Consider the following 21334-nt stretch of genomic DNA (forward strand, 5'->3'; position numbering starts at 1 on the left):
CCAAAAAGTGCTGGTACAAAGTTTTCTAATTTGAAATTGGTTGAGCTGAAGTTATTGTTCGCAGGGCCCAAGCATGGCATACATAAGAATTTGGCGGGTGTTAATGGACAGCAAAAACGTAAAATTCAGTAATTATTTTGGCTAACTTCAAAGTATGAGTTTGTACATACCTAAAGTTCTTCCAGTGACTCCAGAAACTAAAAAAAAAAATGGCATTACCGCATCAAGATAGTGTTAGCTCATAAGCTACATCTACAAAAGACCCACAAGCTACAAGTAATTAAAGAGAGACACGATCAGGTTCGCTGTTGCATATTACGTAGCATCCATCGATTTCATGACTCTTAACTTCCTTTCCTTTCCCCTTTTTTTGTTCTGCAATCCAAACCATCAAGTTGACTCGAACATTTTACAAAGAGGAACATAGATTGCACAGCTCGCAAAGTAATTCAAGATTTTCCAGGTAAAACAGCTTCCCGTTGCAGAACGAGACAAAAAGACTTCAATTTAAGGTTGAGATGGGGTGGGCGACGTTGGGGGCTTGAGATCCGGATACTGCAATACATGTCCGACACTGAGACTAGTAGGAAACTTTATAGCATGTGTAACCAACTAGTGTGCTATGAACTTGAAGGAAAATAACCACTATGGAAATAAACAAGAGCAATGAGAGTGGGAATTACAGTTGGATATGGAGAAAGTGGCCTTGAAAATCCAGAAAGTGGTTCAGCTTTAGCTTCTGTTTTGGGTGCTGAATTTATCTGGGGAGCAGCTTCTGCGTTCTGTACACTACTATCAGCAGCAGCAGGTTCTGGACTCGCTTCTGCAGGCGCAGGAAGAGCCTTGCTCGTCACTGCTACTGGTAGAAGAGCCTTCCCTATGTCCTGAATTGACCAGGTAATCCAGAAAAAGAGATTGACGTCATCGCTAAACAACACATATTTTTTTGGAAAACAAGTTACTGATTTGGCATCTATATGGTTTGAAATATTACCTTCAATTCATCCACTAACTCTTTAGGTGCAATCTTGGTGGTCAAGAATTCATCAACTTGTTCCAGAGTTTGCTTACGGTCCTGCCATGGGAAGCAAAGAATAAAATGTTAAAGTGAATATAAATGCTTGCAATTTAAGGTCCCGAGATTTATGGCCCAAAGTTATGGAACTCTCCTGTCTGGATGCTGAGTCACTCACACAAGGGCATCATCACGATCCCATCACACACATACAAGGGCGGGCCCTGGCTGAGTGGTTCATCAGAATCATAATATATCTTCAAATTTCTAGGAGAATATATTATAACTATGTGGCAGTATATCTTTAATTCTTTAAGGCACAGAACTGCTTCTGCACATATGTTGTGTTTTAAACTTTGAAGAAAAGTGTTTTTCCCCCTTTTCTCCTCTTTATTAGTGGCAGAAAGGCCCATTGGAACTTATGTACCCTAGAGCACATGCAATAGAATGAAATCATATCATCTCAGTCATGAAATTCAAGAAAAAATAATTTAATCTCAGCAAAGACATACCTCAGCGAACAGGAGTTTCTTACTCACAAACTGAATTAGTGCAGCTGAGCCTAATACTTGGAGTATTGCTTCAATCTGGAAAATACAAACAGTCAATTTTGCACATCTCCCTTTTAGTGAAAATAAAAGGAAAGCCATTATTATTAAAAAAAAAAAAAAACATAAAGAAAAATAATACAAAAAAAGCTTCATGACCCAACCTCTGAGAATGCCAATACACCTAAGCCAGTAGCTGCTGCAATTGCAAAGGTGACAGGCAAGGCATCGGAGCCCTCCTGCAAAATTATCATTGTGATTACTGTGCTGGAGTGTTTAGTTATAAAATCATAAAAGAAAGGCCATAACCAGTTTATATATAAGAACTTATGAATATTGATCATTGAGTACCAATATTCTAAGATTCAAACCAAGAATAGGAAAGAAAGCTATGAGTGGGCCAAGGGTGCCATGCCCCTACTCTTACATCAATGAGAGAGATGAAAAAACTAGCAGGGGAAAAAACAGTTAGTGGTTGGGTTTTATTAAGGATGTTGATGGACATGCTTGACAACTGACAAAATAAAAAGTTTCTTACACTCTGAGTTGCAGGAAGCTAAATTAAGCATGATGATTTATCAATGGCTCTCTTATTCCATTCTAATGGTTAGGCTGAAGTAGAAGGTTAGGGACCTGTCAAGGACACGATGCATGTAGTCTTCTGTGGATGTAGTGCCAGATCAAGATAATCCAGATGTTAACAACAAGGTGTGTTGATAACAGCCATACTTATTACCACGTTCCAATATGTACTTGTGTTATTTCCGGTGACAATGATCGCATCCTGCAGGGCCGCCCTTCCTTATCTTTGTCATTCCTCAAGCCTCAAGTGTGTTACAACTTTTTAGTTCAGTCATTAATCTTCAAAACATGTCTGGCAACTTCTTGTTTCTTGCGCCGAGCTGAATTTGCTTCTTATTTAGTTCCTCTCACTTACAGCTCATTTATATTAACACTCATTTCAGCAGAATAGACACAATGTAAGATCTTAACCAAGCAGATAAAATGTTCCCTTGCTTTTTTGACCAACTCACATCCCATTTTGTTCATCACGAATACTATGACAGATATCATTTGTTTAAAGTTATATGAGACCATACAAAGGATCAGCATTCCACTCATAAAGGTCCATAGATTGTGTATTGAAGTGAAGTTTTTTAGTGGAAGATTAAACTACAAGAGAAAAAAGGCAGCAGAAGAGGAAGGGCACATACTCCTAGTGCACCACCGATAGCGTCTGATAAATCACCAAGGTCAAGACTAAAAGCTTTCTTTGGTGGTATCCAGGGAAGCCCACTATTCTGCAAAATACAATTCTCAAAGCTTGTATTTACGTTCCATAAGATAAGAAAGGGACTTGGATGCAAAATAGTTCGAACACGAATTAAAAGTGATAAAAAAAACAGAAAATACCATCCATCCCCGGGGTCCTTCTGCACCATCTTTGATTGCATAAGCTGCTTTAAATCCATTTACAGTGACCAACTCTGCAACCAATTCGGAGTTGCCATCGAATCTGGCTTTCGTCATGAATTTAGCAGCATTAGCTTCAAACAATAGCTTTGGATAGCAAAGAACGAATCAGAACTCTAATTATTACCTCTTCAGCAAAGGAGAAAGGGGAATTGGGGGGTTAAGAATTTGTAAAAGTTGGTTCCTTCTACTGGTATGGTATTCCTTATTTTTCTTACATTGATTTGTTATTATGTAGATTGGTTAAACAGCACGACTATGTGATTTAATGAGCTCTGAGTCCTTGATAAGGGATGTGATATATAATATTTTTACATTATGAATGATTTCTACATTTGAGTAGTCAAGGTTGGGCAGTTCAGTTTGCAGTATTATGCAGGCAGCACCATTTGCTAGCTATTCTGACCCTTTTGGGGGTTCTTCCAGCACCAAATAGCACAGACACAACTCCATACGAGATTTTTGAACATTTTTGCCGATCATAATCAATGATGCTATACCTCTGTGAAATTGCGAGTGGAACTTTACAGATGCCAGCTAGCCAATTTAAAGTTTTCAAACTCAATCAGTTCTTTGATTTCAACGAAGAAGGAAAAGAGCTTACGAGATCTAGTTAATGTGCTATGAAGTATAGATTCTAAAATCACTCCATGCACAAATTTCATGACCACTATGATTACCCCATCTGGATTTTCTCTGTCAAAGATTTTCCACTTAACTTATAACCTAGATATTGGTGAGGATAAGAGATGAAATCTTCATGCAAAATATAGTAATTGGATTCGCTATCTTACTTGTCTAGAATGAACAACGTGGTATTCTCTGGTTCCTTAAACTTCAAAGACAGCTTCTTCAAGAAACCTGGCTTGTCTTCACCCTCATAAACAATTGGCACTGGTTTCTTTCTCAAACCCCTGATATCAGGACTGCCCACTTGTCTAAACTCCACTGGTGCTCTTATATCAAGCAATTGAGCATTTGCGTCAACACCCAACGCTGCATACGCCTTTTTTGCAGACTCTACACCCCAGGACTTTGACTTGTTTAGCACCAGAGACAGAACTAGTGGAACTGCCAAAACTGTAACACTACCTGCTACGATTGTTGGGTTTTCCGTTCCAAATTTGATGACACTATCTAGGACACCGTTTGCATCAGATGAGAAGGAGCGCGCAGACTGTTCCAGTGCTTCTTGATATGTTAAAGCTCTAGCTAGCCCATTACCAAGAACTGAAGATAGTAGCACTATACCACCATGTAAAGTCCTTGATAGACACTCTTGTGTAGTTGATCGGCTCGTGCTTGTAGAGAAAGAATGAGAGATTTTGAGTGGTGAAACTGTAGGGAGTGATAAAGATTTTCTGGATTCTGATCTTCTCTCGCAGAGAACTGATAATGGTGTCGAGCTTGCTGCATTGAAGGCCTCCATGGCATAATTCTTTGTCGCAGACAAACTATGGTCTCTTACAGAAATGATGCAGAAGCTTGAATCGTCATGTTAATAGAGCTTTATGCAGATATTGTTTCTTTTAGGATGATTGAATGAAAGGTAAGCAGAGGATGAAAAGCTTTGTCTTCATTCAATGCAAGTTGCTGGTGTACTTTGAATGGGAGACGTGCTGGCGTGGCATGGGGGTGGATATCTTTGGCACTCATTGCATGACACGTAGAAGAGAATTGGTGATCACATGGCTTGATGACTTTCTTTACATGAGATCGGTATTTCGTTGTTTATCCTTTTACTATTTACCACGATATAGATAACTGTGAATTACAGCAGTTTAATAATATAATTGTTCTTTTCAAAGAAATTTATTAAGCATAGAGTTAGAGGTGAGGTTATTTTTTGCATGAAATATATTTGACATTAAAAAGATAATTAGAAATAAAATAGTTTGTTTGGGTTTTTTAGAATGCAGTATAAATACTAATTTGTTTTTCAAGGTATAAAATTTTAATTTTTTAGCTGGGGACTTCTTGTGTTTTCAAGAAAAATAAATATGATTCTCAGATTCAAGGATTCGAGGAATGACATGGTTGTCAGACACTTGGTACTAGAATCAAATATGTTTGCCAGATCTCAGGCGCTCGAGTCTGGTAAGGCAACTATACCCCATGCGCTTAGGTCAGGCATGATTGTCAAATCTCAGCACCTTCTAGAATGTTATGGGTTTGACAAAAACACCAAAACCATATTAAATGGGTTAGGCAGGGAATGTCATATCTAAAACTTTGGGTTTGACTCTAACAAACTCAAGTAACTTGGGTATAGCAAAGAGTGCATTAAAATACATAGAAACGACACTACTTTTGTGCGTTGTCATGTAAATTCTTTGGTAGTGTCATTAAACTCGACTTGGTGGATCAACTTTGGAATATCCTGACTCGAGTCCTTGCCTCACCTAGGTTTCAAACTGTGTTGAGGTTGATCTCATGTGACTATGTCGACTCGACAGGTCAAAAGACAACATGGACACCCGATCAAAAATATGTTTTGACTTCAAAAAATCAAGACAACATTGTCTTTTAAAAATAACAAGACAATAACATATTAGATCGATTCGATTGAGATTAATCTATCAGGCTTGTAATTCAGATTATGGCATTGATTAAATCTAATAACTTTATTTTTTTAAAACTATTGTTATTTAAAAATACAATAAAAAAATAGATGCTTGCAACAAAGTAGCCGATTGAAATTAAAAGTAAATAAAATAAGATAAATTATATAAAAAAATGATTGCTAATATTAAATAAAGATTTTTATAATCTTATTTGAAAACAAAGAAAAAATCAAATAGTACTCAATAAAATAATATTTAAATACATTCTTAATTAATTTTATATTTTAATAAAATAACATAAATAATATATTTATAATTAATTATGTTTTAATAAAATCACATCTAAATTGTTGTGAAAATATTAAAAACAGGTAAAACATGCAAGCCTGCGTGGCCCATTATACCTAATCCATTAAAAACTTGTCTTTTTTATTAGAAGCATATTTTTAAATAAGAAATTAACATAATTTGAAAAGCAATTTTCGATGGAAAAATAAAAAAAAATCTCTTTATGTCTTGCATGGTTTTATGAAAAAATAAAATACTATTTAATTTGAGAAAACAATATAAAATAATAAAATATTTTCATTGAATATTTATAAAAAATTTATCTATAAAATCTTGCATATTAATTTCATGTATAAATTATTAATATTACCATAAAAGAACAACTTAATAATTTTTTGAAACAATCTGTTTAAATAGAATTTCATTATAAAATATAAAATAAATAAAATAATAGAGGCCAAAAGATTTAACCCTAGGCATGCTTGGTCTAGAAGGCGAGGCCTCAACAATTAATTTCTCAAACTCGAGAAAATGACATGTCTTGTATTTGAGTTTGTTTTTCTAAAACAATTGAATGACATGTTGCCATCAGAAAATCATGGTCATGGTAATTTGAATTTTAAATGTCAAGCTATTTGTTTTACCTAAAAACATTTTAAAAATACTTCATACAAATTTCAGTAATTTTATTTACAACTCAAAGTAGTTTAAAAATTCAAAATCAACCAAATCGTAAGTTTTAGTGTGTTATTAAAGGCCCAAATCACCTCTATCTAACATTAGTTTTAATTTGAATTTTTTTTTTCAATGATTTTTTCTCCCATCTCTTAACATTTAAAAACTTAAATATAAAAAATTAAAGTTTAAGGAGTGAAACTTCAATAAATTATGATGAGAGTTGAAAAAAATAAAAAATTGAAACAGTGAATGTGCTCTGTTTTACTTTTTAATTATGTTTGGGCTAAGGGTGCCTGGGCTACATAAGCCTTGCCCATGTGCTTGAAAAATATTATTTAAAAAACAAAACTCGACCATCGCATTATTTGCTGTAATTATTTCCGCGACATCACGATCATTGAAAAATCATGGTTGCTGGATTTGCCCCCAAAACCTAATTTTGGAAGTAAGCTGAACGCTAAAAATAAAATGTTATGTTACACTGTATTGAGAAGTCGACTCTTATAAGAGATTAAAAAAGTAATCCAAACCTTGCCCAATTTCCCAGATTGAGATTCCAACTCCCTGCAGCCGAGCTTCTTCTAGCCGAATAGAAATTGACATCAATGACGGGTAGAACACTGCATGATTGATATGCTCATCGTCAACGTAGAGAAAAAAATGTTCCCCGCTGTTCTTTTCCCATTGCAATTCAGGCTTGTGCTTCTCCAGTAAAGAGAGGTATTCCCTTCCTGTGATTGCTCCACCACCCTCAGAACCTGCAGTTTTATGACTAATTTAACAATCTCCAACGCAAAGCATTTAGAAAGGGAAGGGTGTAGCCACAAAAACACACTTTTATTATACTTGAATGCAATACATGGACCTCATGCAACCAAGAAACAACTAAAATTTCCTAGCAAAATGCTGCCCACGGATTGCAGAAAAGCACCCACAAGCTCACTTAATTTTCTCTCAACTCACTACCTGTAACATAGAGCACTCACATCGTGAACCCTACACGGTTTGGAAACATGCATACATGGAGCCAACGTTTCCTGTTTACACTAGTTTAAGGATGGTTATTGGTTTGCATGCCAAGCTGTTAAGAAGAAGCTGTATAAATTTTGTTCAAAGAAGATTCTTCCTATTGGCAAGTTTGTCTTCATGGTTGGCTTCAAAAAATACCATGGATGGCTCCATATAATACTTGGTTAGCTTGAGAAAGCAAATTTAAATTCACTTCTTCAAGTGTTGAGTCAGTTGTTCCCTTCAACAACAACTCTGTTATTGTCATTCCAAGTCGTGGTTAGAACTCAATAAACTTGCTACCATTGAGTTCCTTGATGAACAGATTGGCCACTATGCCCTCCATACCAATTCATTGCTGAAGTAACGGTCCTTGTAAAACCTTCTCTCTCACAACTGATAAAGCACTTCACCAGGCTTCTTTCTTGCATGAAATGCATAATTTCTGTAGAAAGAATATCTTATGGACTGTCCCAGTATCACTTTATGAGAAAAAAAGTGTTGCAGGGAAGAACAGCAACAAATTGGTATGAAGGACCAAATTTTGATATTCTTTATCAAGCCAACTGTGTATTGCACAAGGACAGCTATTGTGTTATCAAGCCCAGTTAAGTTTCAATTTTCCTCACGTAGCATAAGAGTTTTTTGACCATGAGATGTGCACATCTTCATACACAACAGTTGCCACCGATGTAGGAAAATCAGTTTCTCGTTTAATGCACTGACTAGAAAATTTAAGAAAATCAGCAGATCCTCTAATCTATTGTTAGTTTGTCCAGACCCATTCCTTCAAGAGTTGTTTTAAAAGATGTTTATGAATCCTTCACTCTCCCAGGAGTTGGAATCTCCAACAGTCTTGGAGAAAATTGATTGGCCTTACTACAGTCCAAAGCCACACACTGAAATGGGAAGACAAAAGGGGAAGAAACCCAAGGCTGCTAGCCAAATGCTTATATGCTTATTGCCATCTTGTCCAAAGTTATTGAAGTCAAACTAGAATATATCCAGAATGAATCACAAAAAATTATAGAAAAAAAAAGTGAAGGAGATAAATGAAAGAAAAATAAAGAGAAGTACCTTCAGAAATCACGAAATCATTTCCAAAAAAATTGATGCCCAGAAATATCTTATTGGCCAGGGCCCGAGCACCACTGTTGCCAAGGAGAATCTGCAGAGTGAAACGGATCCACTTCAAAGGTGCATTTGGACCTGGGTTATGAGGACTTGAGAAGTCATATGTCATGAACGAGAAACCATCTACATCATCACTTAAGCTCTGAAGATCCTCTGGACCAAAGTCATGAGGTTGAAGCTTCTCTGAATATGGTGGACCGATAACGTAGACCAATTGTAAATATTGCTTCCCATTCCTTGATGAGCTTACTGAATGCATTGCATGCCCAAGTTGTTTTATAAACTGCAGTGCCTAGGCTTGCAAACCAGGAAACATTCCTCAGAATCTCACAAGTTTGAAACACCACAGTATAAATCAGAAAAAATTATCTACTGGCAAATGGATTGGGAAGACTTGGATTACAGATTATAAAATCAGGAAAAAATAATATATTTTAGGAGTTACAATGGTTACACGAACCTATTGATCACATATCAAAGTGAGAAAAGTTACAGTGCAATATTTTATACACTAACAGTTTTCTACTCATCACTTTGTTTTATTAATAAGACACTAAGAAAAATAAAACGATATATAGCCACACAATATTTCAGTAGGTTTTAATAAAAATCAGATCCTCAAAAAAATGAGCTCTAAAAGTAGCCTCATATAAGTCAATAGTTACCTTATTCCTCATTTCAGGATCATGCAAAATACCATAAGCTGCCCACCTTGACCAGGATTCAAGCACAATGCCGTCATATTCCATTTCCCTACAATAAAGGAGAATCAACAGGCAACCTGAACCAAAGCAAAGCCAAATGGATGCTTTTTTTGACCTAAGCATGGTCAGAGACTGTAAAAATTTTGAACACCTGAGGATCCATATACAGACATGACAATAATGTCTACAATTTATTGAAACATTTGGTATTCACAATTATAAGAAATCAGATCTTAAGAGCTTTTCACGAGTATGAATGAACTATCTTCATGGCCATTCTGGAGATGGCTGAAGGAATCTTAACTCATTTCATTCACATAAGCGATTCTCCAAAATATAGATTCAAGTGATCAGTGTTTAGACAACTTCAAAATGTATTTTAGATTTAAACAACATGTAGCATTGGTTAGTTTAAAATATTCATCCACATTTTTTAATTTTCTTTGATAGAGAGAGCTAAGCATGACCTTGGATGCATCTGATAAGGCTTTCAGAAAAAAATGCCCAGGTCATATATCTAAGTTGTTGACAACATTTTTGAGTGTGCTTAATAAATAGGCTACATTGACTTGAGTAGTTTCAAATTGAAAATCATAAACCGTGAACAAAATCAAATGCAATTGCCGCTGGTTATAAAGCATTCCATGAGACAAAGAAGTAGGATAGACTCTAGTTTTCTTCCCGCAATACTAAGTAATCATAGGAACGTATCTGAATAAGAAAAAAAAAGATGGTAAAACAAGGATCAGTTCTTTACTGTTAATATGGCCTTATTTTAAACATGGCATCATGAAAATACATGGAGGCTTACTTGCACTCTGATATTATCAGGTCAATAGCTTTATCTCTAAGTTTCTTCTTCTTAAGCAGCTCCTTTGGAAATGCTTCCAGAACAACTCTAGGTAATACCTACAATCAAAATACTAGTTCACCTTACCAAAATATCAAAGGATCCATGCAGGTTGACACAAGATCAACATTAAATTTAACCATAAAATACAAGTGAGGAAAAATTTACAATGACTGATAACAAATTGCTGTAACTTTGGAAGTAATACTATCTAGAATAGGAAAGCACGGGGTTTGGCCATAGAATTATAAGTGGAGGTCCCCTAAAACTAGTGACTGCTCTGTCGAAATTGTTCATGTCCAATTCCACACGATTAGGGATAATGTTACTTGGATCAATTATCAGACAGCAATCTGATTACATTTCATTTACACCTTCAAATAGCAAATCCACACATGTCTCAATTACAAAATCAGTGAGAGGAAAATGACAAATAAACACTTTGTATTTACCAGAGCATTCCCATTCCTTCTGAGCTCTGAAATCCATCCCATATCAGCATTATGTCTCCCCTCCAGAACTAGTCCAGTACCTTGACTGGTAACAACAAAAAAAAAGAGAGTCAGTTCTCCCTCCATCTCTTTCTTCCTTTTTATGTTTGATCTAAATACCAAAATCGAAAAATACACACCTCTTCAGATCATACCAAACAGGAGATAATATCGTAAACTTATTAGTAAACCGCTTCGCCATTTCATATCCCTTCGAATTCCTATTAAAGCAATCAGAACACCGTACTAGTAACTAATTCATCAAAAAAAAAACCAAAACACAAACACATACCATGGAGTAATGTAGGCCAACACAGGATATGTGTAATGCCGGTGAGATTCATTCTTCAAAACCTTCGAATTCTCCTACACCATTTCACCACGATTTCGAATTTTAAAACTTTTTTTTTACTATTTCTGCTATCAAGTCAATGCAGTGATTAAGAGCGAGCAAGTGAAAGTACTTACGTCGAGTATTTCTTGGTAATCCACGTCGGTTTTAACGAGTCCGTCTTCCTGAAACTGTGGATATGACGAGTCCTTATTTGGAGCGTATTTGATACGGTACACGAGTACAGATACTGCAGGAATTACGACGAAGAAGACGATAAATATGGTTATCAGCTTGCGATCAGAAGCTGCTGACTCGCTGAATTGGTCCGGTCGAGTGGACGTCTTGGCTCCTGTTTCATGATGATCCGAACTCGGCGCTACTCGGCGGCCTCGCTTCCTCGCCATTTCATTGATCGAGACGACGCCTGCTGCTAAGTGCTTCGTGCCTTGTGGCCACTGGAGTCTGGAGCTGGCTAGTCAATACCCAACTTCCAAACGACTTGCCGTTTCACTTCAATTTGGGCTCTAGAAAAGGCAGTAGTTAGGCCCAAATGGAACGCAATATGACATTTTTGTCCTTGTTCTTTTGCTTAAGTACAAGAAAGTACGGGAAAAGGATTAAAAAAATATCTGATTCAAGACATCAATGAGAGAAGAAAAGGGTTTTTGCCCTTTGTAGATAAACCCCCGGGAGAGGGAGTCCAAACTCGGCTATCTTATATCTACAGCTCGAACGCTCCATAGCCTGACCATATCTTGGTCTTTGATGAAAGCAGGTAACTCTAATTCTCTTCTTTTATTCACTTACCTCTTTCCCTTTTACGTTTTGTTTGTCTGAGCTTGACTAAGCTTAAATATGGAGCTTAAGCTCTTGTTATCCTCTTCCAGTGCTTCCCTGCCTACTTCTTTACCTCTTTTTCTCTCACAAAAATCTTCTTATTTCCTCGAAAGACCCAAATTTTCTGTCAGAACCCATCTCTCTGCATCACCATTTCAATTAGAAAAGTCGCAGTTTTTAGGTAATGGTTTGGTTTTTGAAGAGAAAGCTGGGTCTTTTACTGGTAAATTAAGAACTCATGTCCCATTTGAGCCCATTAGAGCTGCTGGCGTAAAGTGGAGAAAGGAGCGTCCTTTTGATAATGTGATTGACAGGGACAAGAAACTGAAATTAGTTATGAAGATAAGGAAGATTTTGGCTAACCAGCCTGATAGAATTATGTCAATTAGGGAATTGGGCAAGTTTAGAAGAGAATTAGGTCTTACGAAAAATCGTCGATTCATTGCTTTGTTGAAGAAATTCCCTGCTGTATTTGAGATTGTGGAAGAGGGGGCTTATTCATTGCAGTTCAGATTGACGCCTGAGGCTGAAAGGCTTTATTTAGAGGAGTTGAATGTTAAGAATGAGATGGAGGATCTGTTGGTTCTTAAGTTGAGGAAATTGTTGATGATGTCCATGGATAAGCGGATTTTGTTGGAGAAAATAGCCCATTTGAAAACTGATTTTGGGTTGCCTTTAGAATTTCGGGATACGATTTGTCATAGATATCCACAATACTTTAGAGTTGTTGCAACTGGAAGGGGTCCTGCATTAGAACTAACTCATTGGGATCCTGAGCTTGCAGTATCGGCAGCTAAATTAGCTGAAGAGGAGAATCGGGCCAAAGAGCTACAAGAGAAAGATTTGATTATTGATAGACCGCTAAAGTTTAACAGAGTCAAGCTGCCAAAGGGTCTCCAACTTTCCAAGAGTGAAATGAGAAGGATTTGCCAGTTTCGAGACATACCTTATATATCTCCTTATTCAGACTTTACCCATCTGAGATCGGGTTCGAAGGAGAAGGAAAAGCATGCTTGTGGGGTTGTTCATGAGATTTTGAGTCTCACTGTCGAGAAGAGGACCCTTGTTGATCACCTTACTCATTTTCGAGAGGAGTTTAGATTCTCTCAGCAGCTGAGGGGGATGCTAATAAGACATCCTGATTTGTTTTACGTGTCTTTGAAAGGGGAAAGAGATTCGATTTTCCTCAGGGAAGCATATTCTGATTCTCATTTGGTAGAGAAGGACCGGCTGTTGAACATCAAAGAAAAACTTCGTTCTCTTGTTATGGTTCCTAGATTCCCTAGGAGAGGTGCTCCAAGGACAGAAGCAGCAGGTGGAGAAGATGGAACTTCTGGGCAAGAAGATGGAAGTGATGAGGAGGCTGAAGATTGGTCTGATGTTGATAGTTACGTGAGTGGTGATGAGCTTGATGATGATTATGAAGACGATTGGGATGATGAAGATGATGATACACCCCCAGATTTTGATGACGATGATGGAACTGTGAAAATTCATTTGAGCAAATCAGCCAGCCAGCCAGATACCGCAACAAATAACAAAGAGAAGGTGCTCGCTCCAGTGTTTCCTGATGGCCGACCAAGAGATCGTTGGTAAATTAGATGCAAATCTGCTTGATGCATCAATATTCATGCCCTGGTGTAGAGATACTGCTCCAAGGGGCTATCGTCATAGCATTGCTACAGAAAGTGATTTTTATGGATGAAGAACATAGATTTCACAAGGTTATGCAAAATTATGGGGCCTGAACCTTGTTCTCCAGTTTGAAGTCTCAGGAAGCACCTTGTGAAAGGAGACATGTAGCAATAGCGTGTGTTTTCTTCTCTTCAAACTTGCGCAAAAAACTTTAGAGATGGCTTTGAAACCATCAAATTAAAAGAAAACTATTTTGCACGGATAATAGATCCCCGTATCCTGTTTTCACTACGTAATATTTTATGCGGTCTGTTAAATATAATTGACCTAATGGTTTATTCAAATTCATAGGCATAAAATCTTTGTCTATTTAAATCTTTAAGCTGGTCATCTCATGAATCGTGGAGCAGCCTCAAATGATAAATCTTGATAGTTGAAATCTGTGACAGTGGTTCTCATATATAGAAACAGATGTTTCTGACCAAAACCAGGATCGGATGGGTTGATGGCCTCTAACTTTCATCTCTGGAGTATCATTCGTTTTCGTTCTGTGATTTTGTAAATTAACCTGCCAGCTGCAACTGCATGCTGTTTGCAAATTGAGTCCACCACCTCGGATATTGATTTTAGGGCTTGACGATGCCTCTCAATTCAGATTCACAAGCTAATTTATTGATTCATCGTGGATAATCTCGATTTCGAACTCTGTTCATCCACTGCAATGAGATGCTAGTTGCTATGTTTTATAGTAATATGTTTATTCAGAACCATCATCAAACTCGTTTGCCAGTGCTTGGGTATCGCTGGAGGCCCGGGCTCCCAGTTTCAGAGCAAGTGCAGCAGATAAGCAGTGGATGCTACAAGTCCTCCCAGTGAAAGCTACCAAGCTATTTTTTTCCCAGTTGAATCACAATAATTTCCTCCATTTAACTGCCTTTTTGACGTAGATTTTCAACTTTCAAGCTTAACCTTGTGTAAGGATGAGCTGAAATTATCCAGGCTGGGGTATGTGAACAGTAGAATGTCTGGATTCATACGCTCTCGTACACATCTCAAATTCTGCGTCATTTTCATATGCAGAACTCTTCACGTCGCTTTTGTTTATCAGTGACCTTGCGTTTTATAAAAATCAAGAATTCCAAGATGATATATATGTGTAGCTAAATCAATGTGATAAATCAACTAAAAAGAATCTTCAGCATCATTTTATCAATTATATTCTGAGCATCACTATCATGCTTTGTCGAAAGCACATCACTTTGTTCTACATCATGGATAGAATAGGTTCCTATAGCCATATAGGTAAGGTTATAACGGTGATAGAAGATAGAAAATGGGGTTAGTGGCCGGATTTAATAAGCTTAAGCATAATCAGTCTTTATTCCTAAATCACCCACTTTTTTTTTTTTCCTTTCCAGTTAGTTTCAACTTTCAAGTCGCAAGGCTGGGAGCGGGATGTGGCCTAGTGTGCAGCGTTTGCAAAAAAATAAAATCTAGTATCATTCATCTCTGTTAGCTGTTTGTTATCTCGTTGGCTTTTACTTTTTAATATATTTGTCAATTTTTTTAGTATTATATGTTTTTTTATAATTTTAATACGGTAATGTTAAAAATAAAATAAAAATATTATTTTAATATATTTTTAATTAAAAATCACTAACTTTTAACTTTAGGAGGGGAAATTTTCCATGGTCTTTGGAAAGTTTACACTAAACAGCTTCTCCCGAATTGGTACAGTCGAGGGCCTTATTATTGGGAGAACAAAGATATAATTTGTTTTTGTATGTTTTTTTTTAATTTAATTTTTTATTTTAAATTAATATTTTTTAATGTTTTTATACCATTTTAATATTTTGATGTCAAAAAATAATTTAAAAATAAAAATATATATTATTTTAATATATTTTTTAACAAAAAATATTTTAAAAAAACTGCTATTGATACTCTCAAACATCCCAATAAAAAAAAATCAAATATGATATATTAAAAGAGATTATTATATATCCCAACTTTTAATATGTTACGTTTTATAAAATATTTGAGATTGTATCTGTTTTTATTTTAAATCTATTTTTGATGTTTTAAATAATATTTTTGATTTAAAAAATTAATATTTTTAGTGTTTTATGTTTTATTATTTTAATATACTTATAACAAAAATAAAAAATATTTTAATAAATTATTTAATATATTTTTAAATAAAATTATTTTAAAAAACATTTTATATCAACGGTTCCAAACACCAATAAAGCTGCTTTATTGTTGTTCGGGGGGGCCACTAATGTCACGTGTCACATAGAATAGTCGCCACGAATTTTTCTCTCACAAACAAATTTGTTCTGACGCGTGAGAAGGTCACTGGCTCAGCTTCTGATAAAGGCTAAAAGGAACAGAAAATTCCTGAATTTTTTATTGTTTTGATTTATATTCTTGTAGTTTTTTATTTTTTATTTGAGTGCATGAATTAGTGGGTATTAAAAACAAAATCCCCTTGTCACTATTTATCACTGAAATTTCAAGATTTTAACCACCAAAACGATTCTTTTAACCTAGCAAACAACATTCCAAAAAAAAAAAACCATTTTAAAACTCAAATTAAATACAAGATTTTCAAGTTTTAAAACGCACAAATCTATTAATGGTTTAGTAAGATTTTTATAAATGAATTCGTGGTAGCAAAATCGTTAACGTGGTTTCGATCGTCACCAATAATAATAGGATTCTAACAAAGAAGTCTCAATCCAAACATCTAACAATTTATATATATATAGGAAATGTAAATTAATTAAAACGGAGAATAATTTAGTGGGTTTTGGAAGGAGAGCTTATCAAGTAAGGCTTTCCTAGTCTATATAAAGAGGGTCTGCTTCTCCTTGATTGAGTCGGGAGAGCTAGAAAGTATAGGTTCTCTCCATGCATGGATCTTCAAGGTTCACTCCCCCTCCAGGCTTCCTTTGCCGGCCCGATTGGTAATGATGATTTTGTTTTTTGCAAGGAAATTTAAACCACCAAGTAGGAGGCAGGCTGGAGGCTCTTGTGGGGGGGTATAGACAGGCTATGTGTTGCTCAAGGCTCTCTATGCATGGTCTCAGGGTGGCAATCATTGTTCACTCTCCCTCAAGGCTTCCAACGCAATAACCAGCTACGTACATGTAACTGTGTTACGGCTGCAGGCTTGAGGCCTTTGGGGGAGAGTGGTCAAAAGTTGTCATGATTTTGGCAGACGAGGAATATCAACTATAATTTCTTTCCTGGTAATAATCCTTGCATGGGATGGGAAGAATTTTTATTATCTGTGCTTCTCATGATATGAAATATATAAACGTGCAAGAAATGTTATTATGTATTCAATCATGGAGTTTGACTTCTGTTTGATCATCGTCAGACGATTATATATTGAGGGTTTATGCTAAATTCTAGAAATCATGTATGGTTATTTCTTGCAGTTTAATTTGTTCTGTGGAGTTTTTTTTCGCAGAAAGAAATTCTGAATGACCTGGGCCGGGAGTGATTTCTAAGTCATGCGGTTTTTTGCAAAAATTCCTGCATATAAATTCACCTTCAAGTTTGTTTAGGCTGATCTGATCACTGCTGTTTGCTGGTTCAAGCTTATAGACTTCCATTTAAATCATACTTTTGTTGTTCAAATAAGAAAGAAGAGGGGGAATTGGACATGTGATCTTACTCCTTTCTCTGCCTCTAACCCACTAAAATGTTCCTGCAGCTTCTATTCAGTAAAGTCAACGATATACGACTGTCAATACGAGATTTTTTCTTCTTCTTTCTTATTAGTTTTTCTGTCATTGGAATTTTTTAACTGAGCTTTCATTGGAGTTTCTTTAGGGTGAGATTGTTTTTGATCCTGATACAGTTATCTTTAATAATATATTAGATGAGTTATATTTGTCGTTTTTTTTTAATATGCAGTAAAATTACAATTATAATCTTGAAATAAATAATTCTAATACTTTTGGTATTTTGTTTTTTTCGATTTTAGTGCTCTTGGAAACAAGAGCAATGCAACTCTTTCATAAGAGTTTTTTATATTATTTTTTTGTCATATTACTCTAAGTACAAATCTTTCATTTAAATTCAAATTCTCTAACCTTGTTCAACAAATTAAGAGAGGATAAAAATGGAGACGAGAGGCAGGAAAAAAATGCTTTGGAGCAGATCTCATCACCCGAGAGACTCAGGCTACTTCGAATGTGTTCAGAAACCTAGCCTAGTATTGTTTCACTTGGTTCTTTGAAAACTTGTTCGTTCTTTTAATTTATTTCAATTACATCCTTACTGTAACTTAAACTTTGAGAATTCGATAAAAGACAGATTCTGTCATGTGGACTCTCATCAAATCACCAATATTCCAGTTTTGGTATATTACATATTGCAGATATATAAGATTATTAAAATCACGAGTTAACTCGTAAAATTTTATAATTTTACGAGTTAATATATATCTAACGTCCTAAATCGGACTAAAAACTTGAAATCAGTAAAATCGAACTTAACTCGTGCAAAATCGATAAAATCAGTAAACTCGGTCCGATTTTACAAGTTTACTAAATTTATGAATATGAACCAAGTCAAGTTCAAATTTGATCTTAAAATGTCTGCTAACTAGTTTTGCGAGATTGAACATATCTTTCAAATCGTATATTGAATAAATCTGTAATTTTACAGGGAAATATTATATACATAAAAATATATTGTAGTAAAATTTTCAGGTCAAATGGAGTTAGGGAACATGATATTTCAGAGGGTTAAATTTAGTAAACTAATATTGTCTAATATGTCGAACAATACATTTGTGTACTGTTTGTGATATATCTAAAGCTACTGGTGGAATTTTGCTTCGATTAAAATTGTAATAGAAATTAGACATCTGAAAACTTTCCAACTATATATCGTAGGCCTAATGATTCATTTAAACAAGAGAGATTAACATGTTTGAAATCATGACTCAAATATGCCAAGAATATATAAGAATTGGAGATTCAAGTTATATGGAGAAATTTAAACATAAAGACTTTTTATTATTATTTTATTTATTTATTTATTTTTAAATAATTATTTTTAATTTGAATTTTTTCTAGTGCATTGGACATTGTTTAGGGGTTTATTTTATTATTAAATTTATGTTAGTTAATTACTAATTTAAGCTCATTAGCCTACAACTCAAAAAGGGTTCATCAAGATTTATTATGATGAAAACAATCAGGTTGTTACTAGATTTATATGTGCTTCCTATCTTTCAGTGATTCCACTATATTGAGAACTTTTGTTATGAGACTTTTTATTTCTCCATATCATTAATTTATTAATTCGTACTATCTTTCTCTCTCATTTTATTTAGATCACTCATTAATTATAATATTGTTAACTTTTTTTATCAGATTTTAATGTCATTTAATTTTTTAACTAGAATTATTAATATATAACTTATAATTTTACAATACAAGTTTATATTGTATTTTTCGAGGGTGTTTGAATGTGAGGTGGCTTGTGCTTTTTTGAGTAAAAAGCATGTTTTTTTAGCTTTTAGAGGTGTGGTTTGTGCTTAAAAGGTATTGTACCTTTGACAAAAAACCACCACACCTCCAAGCCAAACACACTCTTCTTCTCATATCAAAAAAGTGCTTTTAACTCTTTTAGTTTTTTTTTTTTAATTGTTAATTTCCGGCCTGCTGAACACGTGCTTTTGTGGATTCCCTGCGGGTCGACGTATCACTGTCCAAAAAATTTCAAATTCCCGCTTAAATAACAAATTATGAAATTATATTTGGTTAGTTGACGATGTACGCGGATCGTGATCCGCGCCACACCTTCTCTAAGGAATGAAAGCCATTGATAACACATAAAATCTACGGTCACAATTCACTCATCCTGGACAGAAACTTTTCTACTTTCCTCTATTTTACATGATAAATACCTCCCCAGAGTCCTGGCTTCTCAACCCAAAGTATTTCCTCTCATTTTTCGCGAGAAACAATAAAAAATCCCCGTAAACCCATTTCCCCAAATTCAGTCATTTCAATGGCACGCACGAAGCAAACAGCAAGGAAGTCCACAGGAGGCAAGGCGCCACGTAAGCAACTGGCCACAAAGGCAGCTCGGAAATCTGCACCGGCAACCGGAGGAGTGAAGAAGCCCCACCGATTTAGGCCAGGAACCGTGGCACTGAGGGAAATCAGAAAGTACCAGAAGAGCACAGAGCTGCTGATCAGGAAATTGCCGTTTCAGAGGCTGGTGAGAGAAATAGCACAAGATTTCAAGACAGATTTGAGGTTCCAAAGCAGCGCAGTGGCTGCTCTTCAAGAAGCAGCAGAGGCGTACCTTGTGGGATTGTTTGAGGATACCAATCTGTGTGCTATTCATGCTAAGAGAGTCACCATTATGCCAAAGGATATTCAGCTTGCTAGGAGGATTAGAGGAGAGAGGGCCTAGTAAATACTTCAGGGTTCTTTTGCTGGTGGTATCTTTGTAGCTCCGGTCCATGTTTCTCTCCTTCCAACTTTTTATCTACTCTCTGTCTCTCTCCAGTTTTTTTAGGTTTATCTGCTCAGGGGTTTTTGTTTTTAGGTAACTGGAATGTAAGTTATTTAGAAATCTAATGGTTATTTGAATTTACTTCTAATTCTTAAATTGACTCCATGACATCTGCTTTTTGAGAACAATGTGCCTGTTCGGTCTAATTTCTGTACTACATGCATTATTTGCCATTGATAGTTTTAAACTGAAATTATTGTGTACAAAGTCAGATTAAAATGGGTTCTTGTTTAATCCATCTTAATTCTTGTGGATTCGGCACAAAAAAGAAAATTTGGTAGGGGTTTCTGCAAATGGAAGTAATACAAAAATCAGAAACCATGCGCTGATTGAGTTCTTTGATGTAAATCCAATGGGGTTTTTCCCTTTGATTTAGAGATTAATCAAGAACTAATTTGAATGTTAAAAGACATCAGACTGCATTCTAAACAAATTTGCCTTTTCCTATGTATCAAAGCTGCTTGATTACCAGGCAAGATTTTCTCTGTGCTCCTGAACAAGTGAGTTAGCGACCTCAAGCTAAGCCATGGACAAGAGAGGAGCACATCGCTCTATGGTCGAAACTTACTATCATGGGACCGAAAGAAAATGTTTAATACAACCCAACCTATTCCGAGCTATCTGTAGCCCTATTTTGAATTCCCACAACTTAGCTTGGATGGCGCTGCAACACCCCACTCTTATTGTGAAGCCACCGTAAAACGCCCCATGCAATCTTCAATCTAACCACCCGCTCCGACAAGTCCTGAGTTGCCCTTGTTAGCACCATCAATGTTTAATTTAACCCAATCTTCTTTGGGTGGAGACGAAAAAAAATATATCTGGTTATTTGAGAGGCAGATTGTAATTGCCAATTCTTTTTTCCAAGCATATTTGATCCCACTAACATACTAGATGACTTGTGTGTGATGATTAAAATTAACACTAATTGCGGGATCTAGAGTTGAAGAAGGCCTTTTCTTTTCTCCATAATGAATGGAAACAGGTTCACTACTTTAAATGGGATGTCCCAATCTTGCCGCTGATATTAACTAAAACGGATGCTAGAACTATACTAGAAAATTAGCATTAAATTGATAAAAATATTATAAGGATAATAGTTAAAAATAGCAAATTTAAGGGTTTTTATAACAAAAAAAATATTTGTAATAAAAAAATATTTTAAGAATGAAATAGTTAAGATTGTTAATTATTTATTTTCATGTATATTTTTAATAATATAATTA

At 35.5% G+C, this 21334-nt stretch overlaps 4 protein-coding genes across 5 annotated transcripts; 2 read left to right on the forward strand and 2 right to left on the reverse strand.

Moving 5' to 3' along the window:
* Positions 1 to 104: 104 nt before the first annotated feature.
* Positions 105 to 4624, reverse strand: LOC7494142 (rhodanese-like domain-containing protein 4, chloroplastic). Of its 2 annotated transcripts, XM_002320819.4 has the most exons (8): positions 3831 to 4622; positions 2977 to 3079; positions 2778 to 2864; positions 1728 to 1802; positions 1528 to 1602; positions 995 to 1075; positions 684 to 884; positions 105 to 555 (listed from the first exon to the last, which is right to left on the reverse strand). In XM_002320819.4, the coding sequence occupies exons 1-8, from the start codon at positions 4463 to 4465 to the stop codon at positions 508 to 510; spliced, it is 1305 nt and encodes a 434-aa protein (XP_002320855.1). In that variant the 5' UTR covers positions 4466 to 4622; the 3' UTR covers positions 105 to 507. The 2 variants fall into 2 exon arrangements, with proteins under 2 accessions (XP_002320855.1, XP_052303178.1); XM_052447218.1 differs by lacking the exon at positions 105 to 555 and having other exon boundaries at positions 606 to 884; positions 3831 to 4624.
* A 2339-nt stretch (positions 4625 to 6963) lies between these two features.
* Positions 6964 to 11578, reverse strand: LOC7494143 (uncharacterized). Its single transcript, XM_002320820.4, has 8 exons — positions 11222 to 11578; positions 11046 to 11119; positions 10894 to 10974; positions 10715 to 10799; positions 10224 to 10321; positions 9374 to 9461; positions 8652 to 9000; positions 6964 to 7324 (listed from the first exon to the last, which is right to left on the reverse strand). The coding sequence occupies exons 1-8, from the start codon at positions 11489 to 11491 to the stop codon at positions 7068 to 7070; spliced, it is 1302 nt and encodes a 433-aa protein (XP_002320856.4). The 5' UTR covers positions 11492 to 11578; the 3' UTR covers positions 6964 to 7067.
* Positions 11579 to 11716: 138 nt separating this feature from the next.
* On the forward strand, positions 11717 to 13903 carry LOC7494144 (protein WHAT'S THIS FACTOR 1 homolog, chloroplastic). Its single transcript, XM_002320155.4, has one exon. It carries the CDS (start codon positions 11943 to 11945, stop codon positions 13518 to 13520), a length of 1578 nt encoding a protein of 525 aa, XP_002320191.3. The 5' UTR covers positions 11717 to 11942; the 3' UTR covers positions 13521 to 13903.
* A 5589-nt stretch (positions 13904 to 19492) lies between these two features.
* On the forward strand, positions 19493 to 20116 carry LOC7458004 (histone H3.2). Its single transcript, XM_002320372.4, has one exon. It carries the CDS (start codon positions 19596 to 19598, stop codon positions 20004 to 20006), a length of 411 nt encoding a protein of 136 aa, XP_002320408.2. The 5' UTR covers positions 19493 to 19595; the 3' UTR covers positions 20007 to 20116.
* Positions 20117 to 21334: the final 1218 nt, after the last annotated feature.

Source organism: Populus trichocarpa, chromosome 14, assembly GCF_000002775.5.
Source record: "Populus trichocarpa isolate Nisqually-1 chromosome 14, P.trichocarpa_v4.1, whole genome shotgun sequence".
Taxonomy (NCBI): Eukaryota; Viridiplantae; Streptophyta; class Magnoliopsida; order Malpighiales; family Salicaceae; genus Populus; species Populus trichocarpa.